Source organism: Thamnophis elegans, chromosome 6 (genome assembly GCF_009769535.1).
Source record: "Thamnophis elegans isolate rThaEle1 chromosome 6, rThaEle1.pri, whole genome shotgun sequence".
Lineage (NCBI taxonomy): Eukaryota > Metazoa > Chordata > Lepidosauria > Squamata > Colubridae > Thamnophis > Thamnophis elegans.
This window is the reverse complement of record NC_045546.1, coordinates 78,823,189-78,835,777: the sequence shown is the minus strand read 5'-3', so window position 1 is coordinate 78,835,777 and position 12,589 is coordinate 78,823,189. Positions and strand designations below refer to the sequence as shown.

The window sequence follows — 12,589 nt, the reverse complement described above, 5'->3', positions numbered from 1 at the left end:
TGCAGCATGGATGCTTGTGAGTAAAGTGAATGAAAGAACCAGCCAATCTCTCAAATTTCTGAGGCTGCAAATTTTTAACAGCCCTTTGAGAAAAACATGAGCTGTACTGGGAATGTGGGGGTGAGACTTTCTGCCTGATGTGCTACAGCTGTTTTTCTCAAGCATGGACTGCAAGTTCAGCTTCACTTCCTCAAGCATCTTAGTCATGAATTATTATAAAACAGCTGTTTGTTCTCAGTCTTCTCCCATATTTGCAATGTAGAGATAATAGTGCTCTTTATGTCAAGATTATAAGGATCAAGCATAGTAAGTTTCACTGCACAGAATACTAGTAATTAGTTTGCTACAGTATAATTATTCTGGCCTTCTCAATGTAAATGGGAGTATACCCTCCTCAGTGGCTCCTTATATTATTTTTTCAGATTATTTTGCCAATTCATTGCTACTAAATGAAGAAATGAATTCTTGGCTACTGATACACCAGAAATGTGCTTTCTGTCTACAGCTGTGAAAATATCTGCAAAAGATTAATGACTCCTCGCCCTTTGAATTCTTCAAAAATTCTTATCTGTTGGTGATATCTTCCATGTTAGTTTTTCCATTGCATAAGATTTTCTCTTCTGTTGACGGGTACTTGCTGTTTCATTTATTTTATAGTTGCGTATCAGGTGGGTTTTGGTAAAACATCTTATAATAAGAACTCTTGGGATGAAAATGATAAGGTGATGAAGAAAGCAATTCATGCAGGTCATGTCTTTGGTGATAAGAATTTGAGATCACTAAAATCAGCAAAAAATAATTTATTATCCTGTCACCTACAGAGAATCAGAAAAAAAATATTAATACTCTTCATAATTCTGTTTCACCTATTATTCTAGCCATAATCATTATTCCATGTGCTGGGTTCTAATCTAGCTGGGTTTCCGTAGAACACAGATGCTCGGAGTAGAGATAAGAGTTTATTCTGACAGCTTAACAACGGAGTACAGCAATTGAAAGTTAAGATTATAAAGTTAGAAAGCTGAGGATGATAGTACTTATAGCAACAAGGTTTTCAATTGTGAGGTAATGGACTTTGAGGTGAAGGTGTTAGAAGTGCATGTCACCCTGGGGACGTGTGACGTACAGAAGAGCACGGTCCATTTCTTATCCTGCGATCTTAGATGGATAAAACTCTTCCATGGTGTGAAATTTTATTAGGAATCTTTTATTAGGAATGCCATTTCTGCAGGGAAATAAAGACCACCACGTTTTAAAATCTATAGTCTAAGAACGACTCTTGGTTACAAAGATAGCACAAATGACATCCTTCAAAGTAACATTTCTTAAGAATGCCAAATCGTTGTCGTTTTTGGGGCCAAAATCATTCAAGATTTGGAAACAAAATCGTAGCAGAGGGTGTCAATCTTGTACAATTTCAACTATTTTAAATTAAGATTAATTTTAAATTAAAATTGGGGTTCTGCAGTGGGAATCCTGTGAGCAAGCCCTCTGAACTGCAATGCTAGCCGTCGGCTAATCAGATGATCTACAAAATATTTTGCTGCTGATGCAGTTATCTGTGTAAGCAGTTGAATGAAGAAATGCCCCTATTGATATGGCTAATAACACGGTGAGTAAATACCACAAGTGTGAGAGTAGCTGTGCTTTGGAGTAGCTGTAGCAAACGTTCTGCCTGAAAGAAAAACTCGGTCTATTTTCATCATTACCCCTCTGTCTTGAAATGAGTGTGTCTAACTTATTCGCATACTTGTGTCAGTATAATCTTTCCTGCAATACTTTTTAAACATTAGACCCTAGATGTTTTCAACTAATGTGAAACGATGTACATCAGTTATGTTTTCGGGAGAGGACCAGAGGTGGGTTCCTACCAGTTCGCACCTATTCGGTAGAACCGGTTCGTCAAATCTACCGAACCGGTTAGAAGAGGTTCCACCAGTGGACCCGGAAAGCAGGCCACACCTACAGAAGAGGTTCCAAAATTTTTTTGAAACCCACCACTGGTCCTTGGATATGATTATTCTACACTATCATGCTCATATTTATAAAACTCAGTGCCTCTGTGAAAGGTAAGGATGACTACTGCGTTTGTGGTGCAATCAGAACATTGCGTGTGTTGAAGTTGTTTTAACGCAAACCAAAGATGCCTTTTAAAAAACAAGTTTACATCCTATTCTTATGCATGCCAGTGCTGTGTGTGAGGTAATTTAAGGTGGTTCTGACAAGTGTCATCGGCATCTTCACATCTGGTCACATGGGCGGCAAGCCACTCCCATCCGGTCACATGGTCGGCAAGCCACTCCCACAAAGGAGGCCACACCCACAGAGTAGGTTAGAACAATTTTTGAAACCCACCATTGGAGAGGACAGAACTAAAATTCAACCTGTTTTAGGAGCACTGAATTTGGGACAGAATACGTTAAAATTTACAGTATTTCAGGCTTAATCTGCTATAAAAAAACAAAACATAAAATCTGGAACATACTATGGACTGCACAACTAGGACTATAGATTGATTAGTCGTGAGTGCTAGTTGGCCACTGCTTACCATTCCATTTACACGTGCGCCAGCTCTCTATATACTATTGCTAAAAAGTATTAATATACTTACAATATTTACTTTTCCTTATATTCTCAATTTGATGGAGTCTGCAAAGTAATTGTACTGTTAGGGAAATTGAGTATTGTTTTTTAAGTGACATTTTAATGCTTTTAATTTTTTTTTTTTTTAGATTTTAACTTTGTATGCTGCTTAAGTTCACAGATGTGAGATGGGTGACTATATAAATTTACCAAATAAATAAACAAATCCCCAAGAAGTATCAAATCAGAGAATTAGAACAAAATGTTTAACTTTTCATACTTTTGTGTGGTTTTTTCAGTATTCTAAAACACACTTTCTTTTTCCTTGCAGATTAGATTCCCCCCACCCCTTTAATTTCACAGTAGATATTTCCATGACACATCTCTAAACAGATTTTTTGAATGGTCCAAAAGTTTTCAAATAATAGCTCAAGGTGCCCTGAAAATAAAACTTCTATTTCAAGGACAAGAGCAAACATATAAATTTCACGAAAAATACAAAATAAGATAACGGAACTTGCATTTTAACATACTTCTATCAATTTCATCTTAGTTTTTTAGTTTACTTGCACAATACCATGCAAAGGACTTGAAACCAGGCCTATGATGCTCCACTGTATATTCTGATATTTTGACGTAGAGAAACTATATGGAATGTTTTCCAGATCTTCATTTTCTACTTTGTAAATAGCAATAGGGCTTAGACTTATATACTGCTTCATAATGCTTTACAGCGCTCTCTAAGCGGTTTACAGAGCATATTGCCCGCAACAATCTGGCTCCCCATTTTTACCAACCTCGGAAGGATGGAAGGCTGAGTCAACCTTGAGCCTGGTGAAATTCGAACTGCCAAACTGCTGGCAGCTGGTGATCAGCAGAAGTAGCAATAGCAATAGCAATAGCAGTTAGACTTATATACCGCTTCATAGGGCTTTCAGCCCTCTCTAAGCGGTTTACAGAGTCAGCATATTGCCCCCAACAACAATCCGGGTCCTCATTTTACCCGGAAGGATGGAAGGCTGAGTCAACCCTGAGCCAGTGAGATTTGAACAGCCGAACTGCAGTCAGCTGAAGTAGCCTGCAGTGCTGCATTTAACCACTGCGCCACCTCGGCTCTAGAATGCATGGCTTACTAACATAGTAAACTAGGCAATCAGTGACCTGTTGTGTCATTGTTTCAGAGATATTTATTTACCTAAACAGATCAAACAGAATGACTACTGCTGGGCCAAAAAACCCACACTGAAAACGGGAGCAATTTCTGCCCCAAATATTGGGGACTGCTGTCCTTACAGCTTTTCAGCAGCCTTCATTTTTATACAATTCACAAGAACTTTAAAGTAGATTTTTTTTTAAAAAAAAATCCATTGGAAAGTTTGTATTTTATTACAGACTTCTATTTCAGATTTATAAAGTCAGCCATTTATTACACCACTGAAATTGAAAGCAAGCAGAATGTGCACATTTGTGAATGTAAAAACTGAAATAATGTATTAAAATTAATCTATATTGGTATTTTTTTACTTCATTATTTATATTATATGAAATGGCATAAAGAATAATTTCCATTGTAATTTTCACATTAGATTATACAGAAGTCAAAGCACACAGAGCATTAAATAGTCTGAGCAGTTCTGAGTGTGTGTGTTTGTGTGTGTGTGTGTGTCTATTACTAAGCCACATTCTTGAATTTGCACTACATCTGCACTATTTGCATATATAAACTTAGTTGCACCATCCATAATTTTAGGAAAGAACAGTGTGCAAAAATGTGTTCTAAAGAATTCTCCCTCTCAGTTATAATAATTGCACAAACTAAATGAGAAATGAATGAAAAGTATAATTTAAAAAACTGAGAGGTCAACTCTTCATGAAAATATCACAATTTAGCCAAACCACTAAAAATAAATATCTGTTTAACCCCTTAATATTCACATGGCACTTTTTCACCAAGCAATAGCAGGATCAATCACTTTGAAACCACGCCACATAAATAAAAAATGCAAAGCACTGAAAATGAATAAACGTTTTCTGTATATGTGACTTCTTACAACAAGTTCACATACACAAATATTGCTTTTAAGTTAGTACCCTGTGCATATCAATTTATGCAGATAAACAATTCTGTCCAGAACAAGCAATGAATAGAAATGCACATCCACAACCTTCCTCTGCAAAGATACAATTGGTTTTATATTGTAGTTTACTTGATAAGCACTGCCTTTCCACATTTACATACATTCCAATTGATCTATTGTACATTCTTCTTTAGTTTTATTCAAAGTTCACATATACCTTAGCAGCCCTTCTGCCTATGCCTGTAAGCTCTCTAACAAATGTGGTAGCTCATCAACAAAATAAATATAATCTGTCTATACCACAGGTGCCAAACTTGCCGCGTCATATTGCCTTCACGTGATGTATTGCAATGTTTTTTTTCCCTTCACGGAGCTGGGGTGGGCGTGGCCTGCATGTGATGCATCCGGCCTGTGAGCCGCCAATTTTGACACCCCTGGTCTATACTTTTTAGAGACTCAAAAACTTTCCATGTATACACACTCCCCCATAGTGCACTGTAACACAACTTCAGTTTATTATTTGGAAACAGAAAAATGGCTCAATTTTTCGTTATGTTGTCAATAGGTTTCTTCATAACAATAATGTTCCGTCATTCATTTGTTTATTAATATCTATGAGAATGCTAGTTTGTACTTTGTCATGGGCTAATTATATATGAAAAGGAAGTAAGAAGATTTAATTATAATAGGTATGAATACATGCCATATTATTTAATTCACTCTCTCTTGAATTAAATTCAAGCACATTCCTACATTTGAGAGATGACTATTTCTCATGTTAGTTTTCAAGCCATAAAAAATGCTTGTTTATTATTTTCCTCTTTGAATGCCATATGCTAAATAGATAAATAAATCCTCATTGAAAAATAAACCAGAAATCAATATATTTGCAAAGTATTAATGAGCAAAAGCTATAATCCAGAAAAGGTCAGGATATCCTACGTGAAGTAAGATGTCACAGACATTTTGTGGAAAACAGGCTACCAATTTATAAAATCAAGGTAACCAACTTACCTTACCTCATATAATATTCTTCCACATTTGGTGGTAGCCTGATAACATACTTTTGACATCAGAAATTTCTCGCACAGGAAAGATTAAACAGAGGGAAGATATTAAGGAAAATTTTAGCTCTCCAGAAGCAGAATGCCATTGACAAATCTTCCACCACCACTTCATTCATAGTTACCCATAATTTCTTTATGTGGTAAGAATTACTAATTTAAACAAAGTAGCATTATCACCATAGTCAAACATAATCATATATGCTACTGTTAACTGAAGAAAAAACAAAAACAAATTACCACCCCAAATGTATAAATTTACAAAATCAACCATACAAGGGACAGAAAATCTATGGTGCTCCAGTACTTCCTTTACTACTATGTTGCCTTGAGTTGCTAGGAATTGTAGTGTTGTCAAATTAAAAGAACCACAAAATTAATTCCTTACTGCACAATCACAATCTTGAAAGGGTCTTGCATTTAAAAGAAAGAGTGATGAAAAAGGCCACCAAAGTTTAGAAACAAATTGTGCCATTTTCTTGATCATCGATTCCATTGTGACTAACAGCAGGCATCTGAAATTCTTATGGGAATATTTTGTGTAATATTATGATTTTAACTGTAGTCTTTTAGCAGTTCATCTCAGTTTACAAATATAATCAGAATTCTCACTTATACTTTATTAATAATCCCTGTAAGGTTTCTGCTGAGATTTTTTTTTATACTAGTTCTTTTTTAAAGTTTTTCCCACACATATTTATGCCTTCAAGAGAGGTAGAATAGGTGATGCTTGCTGGTACTACTCCCGATCCTTGAGATCTACATACAACATAGATGAGATTCTAAGTTGCACCAGGAATTCTTTACATACCTCTGATTAACCACTCAATGGTTTACATAAGAAGCTGACTGTAGATGCATATATATATATATATATATATATATATATATATATATATATATATATATATATATATATATATATATATATATATATATATATATATTATTCAATCACAAATAGTTGTAACCTTGCCTTATTTAAAAATGATGAATCATTTTTTTTCCTCTGCTGTTTACATGATAAACTTCAAATATATATAAAACAATATATTTTGACAAAAATTATCCTGAACACATTTGTAATTTCATTTCCAATTTTCAACAGTGCAATCCCATGTTAATCTCATCAGTCTTGTACATCAAAATAGTCAATAACGGTCTCTTCTTTGAACCGTCTCTCTGTGCTGCTATTCCCAGGCCTGAAAGTTAAAGCAAAAGATTAAAAGAATTTAGTAAAAACTTTGTGGGTGAAAAAAAATACAATCTATGACTTTCCCTTACAGGAACATCTTGTATAGACTTGACTTATGCAATAATGCTTTCTTTTGTTTAGCAAGATTAAATTACTCTAAGAAGGAAGTTTCCTGGTCACGAATGTGTGACTTAGCCAACTGTTCCACAAGCAGAGAGAAAGGAGACTTGAAACAAGGAGCACAAGTAAGTTTCCAGAGAGATCAACAGCTCTATGGGTCTTTATATCCTATCTATACTTGCTACCATATTTCCCTAATATCTACTTCTTTTGTTCTCATTAATTCATGTAGCTACTTCCTTTACATTATTCCTTCTGTTCCACCATTTATCAACTCCATCATCACTGATTTATCTCTTCTTCTCAAGGTGGCATCCACAAAAGAAGGAAGCCATCCTTTGTGTTACAGAAGTATCTGATCAAAATAAATATGGGGGTAAGGTGAAAAGGAGATACCACAATGAACCTTCTCCAAGTCTTCTGCTTTGAGAAGTACATCATTCCAACTTTCTAAGGATTGCCTTTTAATTAATTTTGAGGATTCTGAGGCCCTTCCATTTATATATTATATAAATTTAAATGATAAACATAAGAACAAAGAAAATACAATATGCTATGACATTCTAAATTGCCAAGGATTATGTAGGGATTATTTCTTTTGATAAAAATACAGGCCAGAACCTGACTCTTAATTTTCATCTTCTGGTTCAAACTTGTCTTTTTACCTTCTACGCTGGCTTGGCGATAATAAAGTTTCAAATTTAGTCTCAAATGATTGATGAGAAAAAAAATCTGTGACAAAACACTTTTTACGCTAACATTTAAGTCATACCTTTTCTTTCTTATTGGATAGATGGATATCAACTAGGCAAGTTACTGATAAATACATTTATGCTAACATCAAACTATCAATAAAATATATATTAAAACAATCCAGGTATTTAAAAGAAATGATACTTGCTTTTCTGATTGCTTGTGATGAGGAATAGGTGGGGGAGGCCTGGTCTGCTTCTCCTTCGTAAGTAGTGATGTCAGAGTAACTGTTGGGCAAACTGATTTCCCTCTACAGATAAAAAAACAGAAGCACTGTTACTTTCCTGCATGCTTATATGATGTACCCATTCATCTACTAGCATTTGCCTGCTTTCCAACCGCTAGGTTAGCAGAAGCTGGGACAAGTGATGGGAGCTCATTCTGTCTGGCGGCACTGGGCTCTTGAATTCCCGAGCTATAAACTTTTAATGGTCTAAGACTTAGTGTTCTAACCACCGAACCGCCACGGTTCAGTGAAGGCCCCTGAAGGCTCCAGAGGGCAAAAACTGGCCCTACGGACAAACCAGAAGTCACAATTCCCGAACATCTAGGTTCCTCATAGGTCCATTTTTTGCCCTCCGGAGCCTTCAGGGGCCTTTTGGAGGCTTCCCTGAAGGTTCTGGAGGGCAAAAACCAGCCCTATGAGCAAACCGGAAGTGACTTCCGGTTTGTCCGTAGGTCCGTTTTTCGCCTTCGGGAGGCTTCAGGGAAGCTCCTGAGGCCTCCGGAGGGCATGGGGGGGGGCTGTTTTCGCCCTCCCCAGGCTCCTAGAAAGCCTCTGGAGCTTGGGGAGGGTGGAAAAAAAGTGCCAAAAGCAGGGAAGGGGTATCGCTGGTCATGCGTGCATGCGCGTGAGGGGTGGTGATGTCGCGTGCATAGCATTATGGGTGTGGCACACCCACACAACTCCCCTGCGCTCCCCCTGCTTTTGGCACAGGAGCCAAAAAAGGTTAACCATCACTGTCTTAGTCTATTCTCTTTACTGCATTACTGCGACTCCTATTTTGAAAAACAGGAATTTTGTGGGTATGGGGATAAGTATTTTTATAAAGTTAAATAGATTTTCAGGTTAGATTAATGCTTTCATTAATTCCCCCCCATTTGCTAAGAATGAAAAAAATACACTCATGCCATATAGAAATATTAGTGACAAACATCATGTATGCTGAGGTGTATAAATAGGCTTTTCTTTTTAAAAAATCCTGACCTCTTTGGACTAGATCAGTGTTTCTCAACCTTGGCAACTTGAAGATGTCTGGACTTCAACTCCCAAAATTCCCCAGCCAGCATTCGCTGGCTGGGGAATTCTGGGAGTTGAAGTCCAGACATCTTCAAGTTGCCAAGGTTGAGAAACACTGGACTAGATATTTATGTGGATTATTATTTTGTTCCAAATGATGTTTTAATCAAAGTATTATAATGTTCCTATATATAAAGAGAAACTAAATAATCAAGGACATTTTCAATGAAGAAGCAATCATGGGAAGATTATCTTTCCTAAAACACAAATATATGTTAAAATCCCTGGCACACAAAGAACGCTTCAAATGTTTGCACAATATCAATGTAAAATCAAATCGATTCAAATGCAGAACATAAAAAAATTATACTGTTTACTGGAAGATGGTAAATTTGCCATTTATAACAAGAAAACAGAACAACATACTTCACCGCACTGATAACAACATTGCGCTTTGGTTCGTTATCATAGCTCACACTCTCAATGCCGTAAGCTTGAGCAAGTTCGTGGATGATTCTACGGTGTTCTCGGTTCATGGGTGGAAAACAATGGCTCTTCTTTGTATGCTTGCTCTGCATTGGAGAGATATAATATTTTGATGGGAGTTTGGGGAAGACTGAGCCATACCATCTATGTTCGCTTTATACATGGAGAATTGGGTAATGATTTTAAGTGTAGCCAATTCCTTGGTATATATATATACTGAACAAAAAAAAATCCCGTGATTAAGTCTCAGAAGATCTTTTTAAAATTTATATTATATCCATTTTATATACTTATATGCCTTTTATGCATCTCTTTATATTCTCACAATAAACAATTTTATAATTGAACAGAGCTGAAATAAAAACCCATACTTAAGGTATCAAACTTGAAAAACATTGCTAGTTGGTGTTCCAAACAAACACCTCCTTCCTACTGAACTGAAATTAAGAAATATGATACCACTTGTATACAAGAAACCTGAGCCTTGAAATCAGAAGGATTCAAGTCTTTTATTTTAAGGGCAATCTCACTTCCAATGATGAACATTTTTGTGGTGTCTTTGCATATTAACTGGGTCTAAGTTTATAATACATTAATTCTGTTTTACCTATTTGTTCTCCAGTTTCATATCTCTAAGCCATAGGTGAATTATTATGCATTTTATTATTTAGCGTCTATATTCCTCCTCAGCTGCTCATGTCCCACATTGAATGACATCTGGAACATCTGAATTTTATATTCTGAAGGGGTACATTGCTCCTGCAAATCTCAAATGAAGCCAAACACAAATCTTTACTTGCTGTTATTATGATTTAATAACACCCTTCTTTGTTGTGAGGTAATATTCCCCCTGGAGGTTCCAAAGATTTTGGAATAAACTAAGGAGCTGGAAGCTATTCCAAATGACAGTTAAATGTGATTTTTATATATATGGGGATAATTCTGTCACGGGTAGTTGTAACAAAGAGCACACCTACTGAAAATGGAATGATTGACAAGCATTTTTATTGGTTTCATCTGAATTGACGTGCATTGTAACTTCCTTTCTATTGGCAGGTGTTTGGATAATGACCATATTCTAGTAATCACCAGACTGGCAGTTTATGGCCCTGACCATAATCAGAAATTCTTGATTCATATTATTCCTCATCTGGACAAGATAGTGTGGCAGGACTACATATGCCCTTGCAGTCTCTATAGGATCAGATTTAGAATCTAAAATTAGATACTCCAATTGTGATTGATTATCTATTAATATAATAGTTAATGATTTCAAATAAATAAAATAGAAACCCTACTGCTCAATATAGAAACTGGACTCAAGCTATAGCTTTAAATGTTAGTTTAATGCAGAATGTAACAGCAAAATAAAAAGTTATGTAAAACTGTAAAGTATACAGAGCTTCATGTTGCAGTATTTCTTGAGGCAGCAAACTTGAGTGATACAAATTATGAAATACCTCTAAAAAACGAAGCAGCAGTTTAAAAATGTGAAAAAAAATTGCCCAAATCATGAAAGCAAACATTTCTTCTTCGATCTGGCACTTTAGTTTTCTTGCTCTTTCTGAAGATCCTTCTTGATAGGCTAGATATTTTAATTCAGTGACACTATCATTTCATTCTGTTCCTGCTCTTCTATGCTTCTACATACTGAAAAGAACAAATAGATTGTTCCCTAATGTCCAAATTCTCTCAATGTTTTCTAGAGATTTAGGGAGGGTGCCTTCTGCAATGCTTTCCCTATCTCCGTTCCTTCTGTGGCTGAGATATCTCTTTTAGGACAGTTGTTGTCCTAAAAGAGATATCTCTTTTAGGACAACAACTTCGTGCTGTCTCCCAAGGTTGTTCTGAGAGCCCATTACACCTACATTTCTAATTATTTGCTTAATGCAGAGATTGGCTAAATATGGGCTGCAACCAACAAAATTAGACAGCACATTCAATGGTACTACTTTACAGGAGCATTTCATTTCATTTACTGAATTTCTAGGCCGCCCAATCCCGAAGGACTCCGGGCGGCTTACAGAAATGAAAAATTATTAAAAAAGAATTAAAACAATGAGACACAACAAAGTTAAGAAAAAAGCACAACATACACCCAATCAGAGAGGGTCCCGACCTCAATCAAGAGGTCAATGGCCCCAGTCCTGCCGGAAAAGCCAGGTTTTAATAGCTTTGCAGAAGGCCATGAGAGTAGGTAGGGCCCGGAGCATCCTTATCCATACCACAGGATATATTGATTATATTTTTCTCTTCTGTCTTTTTTATAACATATCTTGTTGTAAACATTTAATTATGTTACTTACATCTAAATATTGCCAAATATTAAATAAAGCCAAATGATGACAATTTTTCCAGCTCACAGGATGCCAACTACAACTTCTAGGAATATCACAAAATTTGGGCAACTGCCATTCCAATCTATCAAAAATGGTTTAGATTACGACAGTGTATTTAATTTTATGAAACTGTCCATAGTAAACATGTTGACTGTGTTACTGGCTATTCCCTAAAAAAAGAAAATGTTTAGCACTGGATTTAATTGCTTTCTGACTATATTACTATATTGGTTTTGATAGAAGATTTAAGACTTTATGTAGTTGGAAGTGAACACGTTTTCTACATTACCAACCTTATTGACTGCTTCTATAAGAGCTTTCATTTCTTTCTCAACTTCACTGACAAACTTTAAATCTTTTCTGCAGCAGAAAGAAATAATAATTAGGACAAGAACAACAGTTCTGTAACTAAGGATTTTTCTTTCAACCTACCGTAAGCTCCCCCCTCCCCAGCATAAAGTGAGTATATCATCAAACGTTTCTGATTCCCCATAAATTTCATTTTGTTTCTTAGAGAAAGAAATTCATTCTGTTTTTTAAACTCTGAGATTGTCATTCCATATATTTTGAAAATAATGTTTTTAAAAATGAAAGTATAGTCTTCCCAAATCTGTGAAGATGTGGTAGGAAAAATTATCCTTTTGATATCTTAGAGTTGTTAGAACAAACTGATCAACAATTTACAATGCCTTTTCTAATGTTGTATAGACTTTTATGCATTGTGGACTGTG

General features: G+C 35.8%; 1 protein-coding gene across 2 annotated transcripts in view; it reads right to left on the bottom strand.

The window, feature by feature from the left end:
* Nucleotides 1-6,750: 6,750 nt before the first annotated feature.
* Nucleotides 6,751-12,589, bottom strand: part of NFX1 (nuclear transcription factor, X-box binding 1) — a 46,251-nt gene continuing 40,412 nt past the window's right edge. Inside the window, exons 21-24 of one of the 2 annotated variants that reach the window (XM_032219556.1) lie at nt 12,152-12,218; nt 9,460-9,605; nt 7,942-8,043; nt 6,751-6,927 (exon numbers count right to left, since the gene is read on the bottom strand). In XM_032219556.1, coding sequence (XP_032075447.1) covers nt 6,855-6,927; nt 7,942-8,043; nt 9,460-9,605; nt 12,152-12,218 — 388 coding nt within the window. In that variant the 3' untranslated portion in view covers nt 6,751-6,854. The remainder of the gene's footprint in view (nt 6,928-7,941; nt 8,044-9,459; nt 9,606-12,151; nt 12,219-12,589) is intronic. The other variant, XM_032219557.1, reaches the window with a different exon arrangement.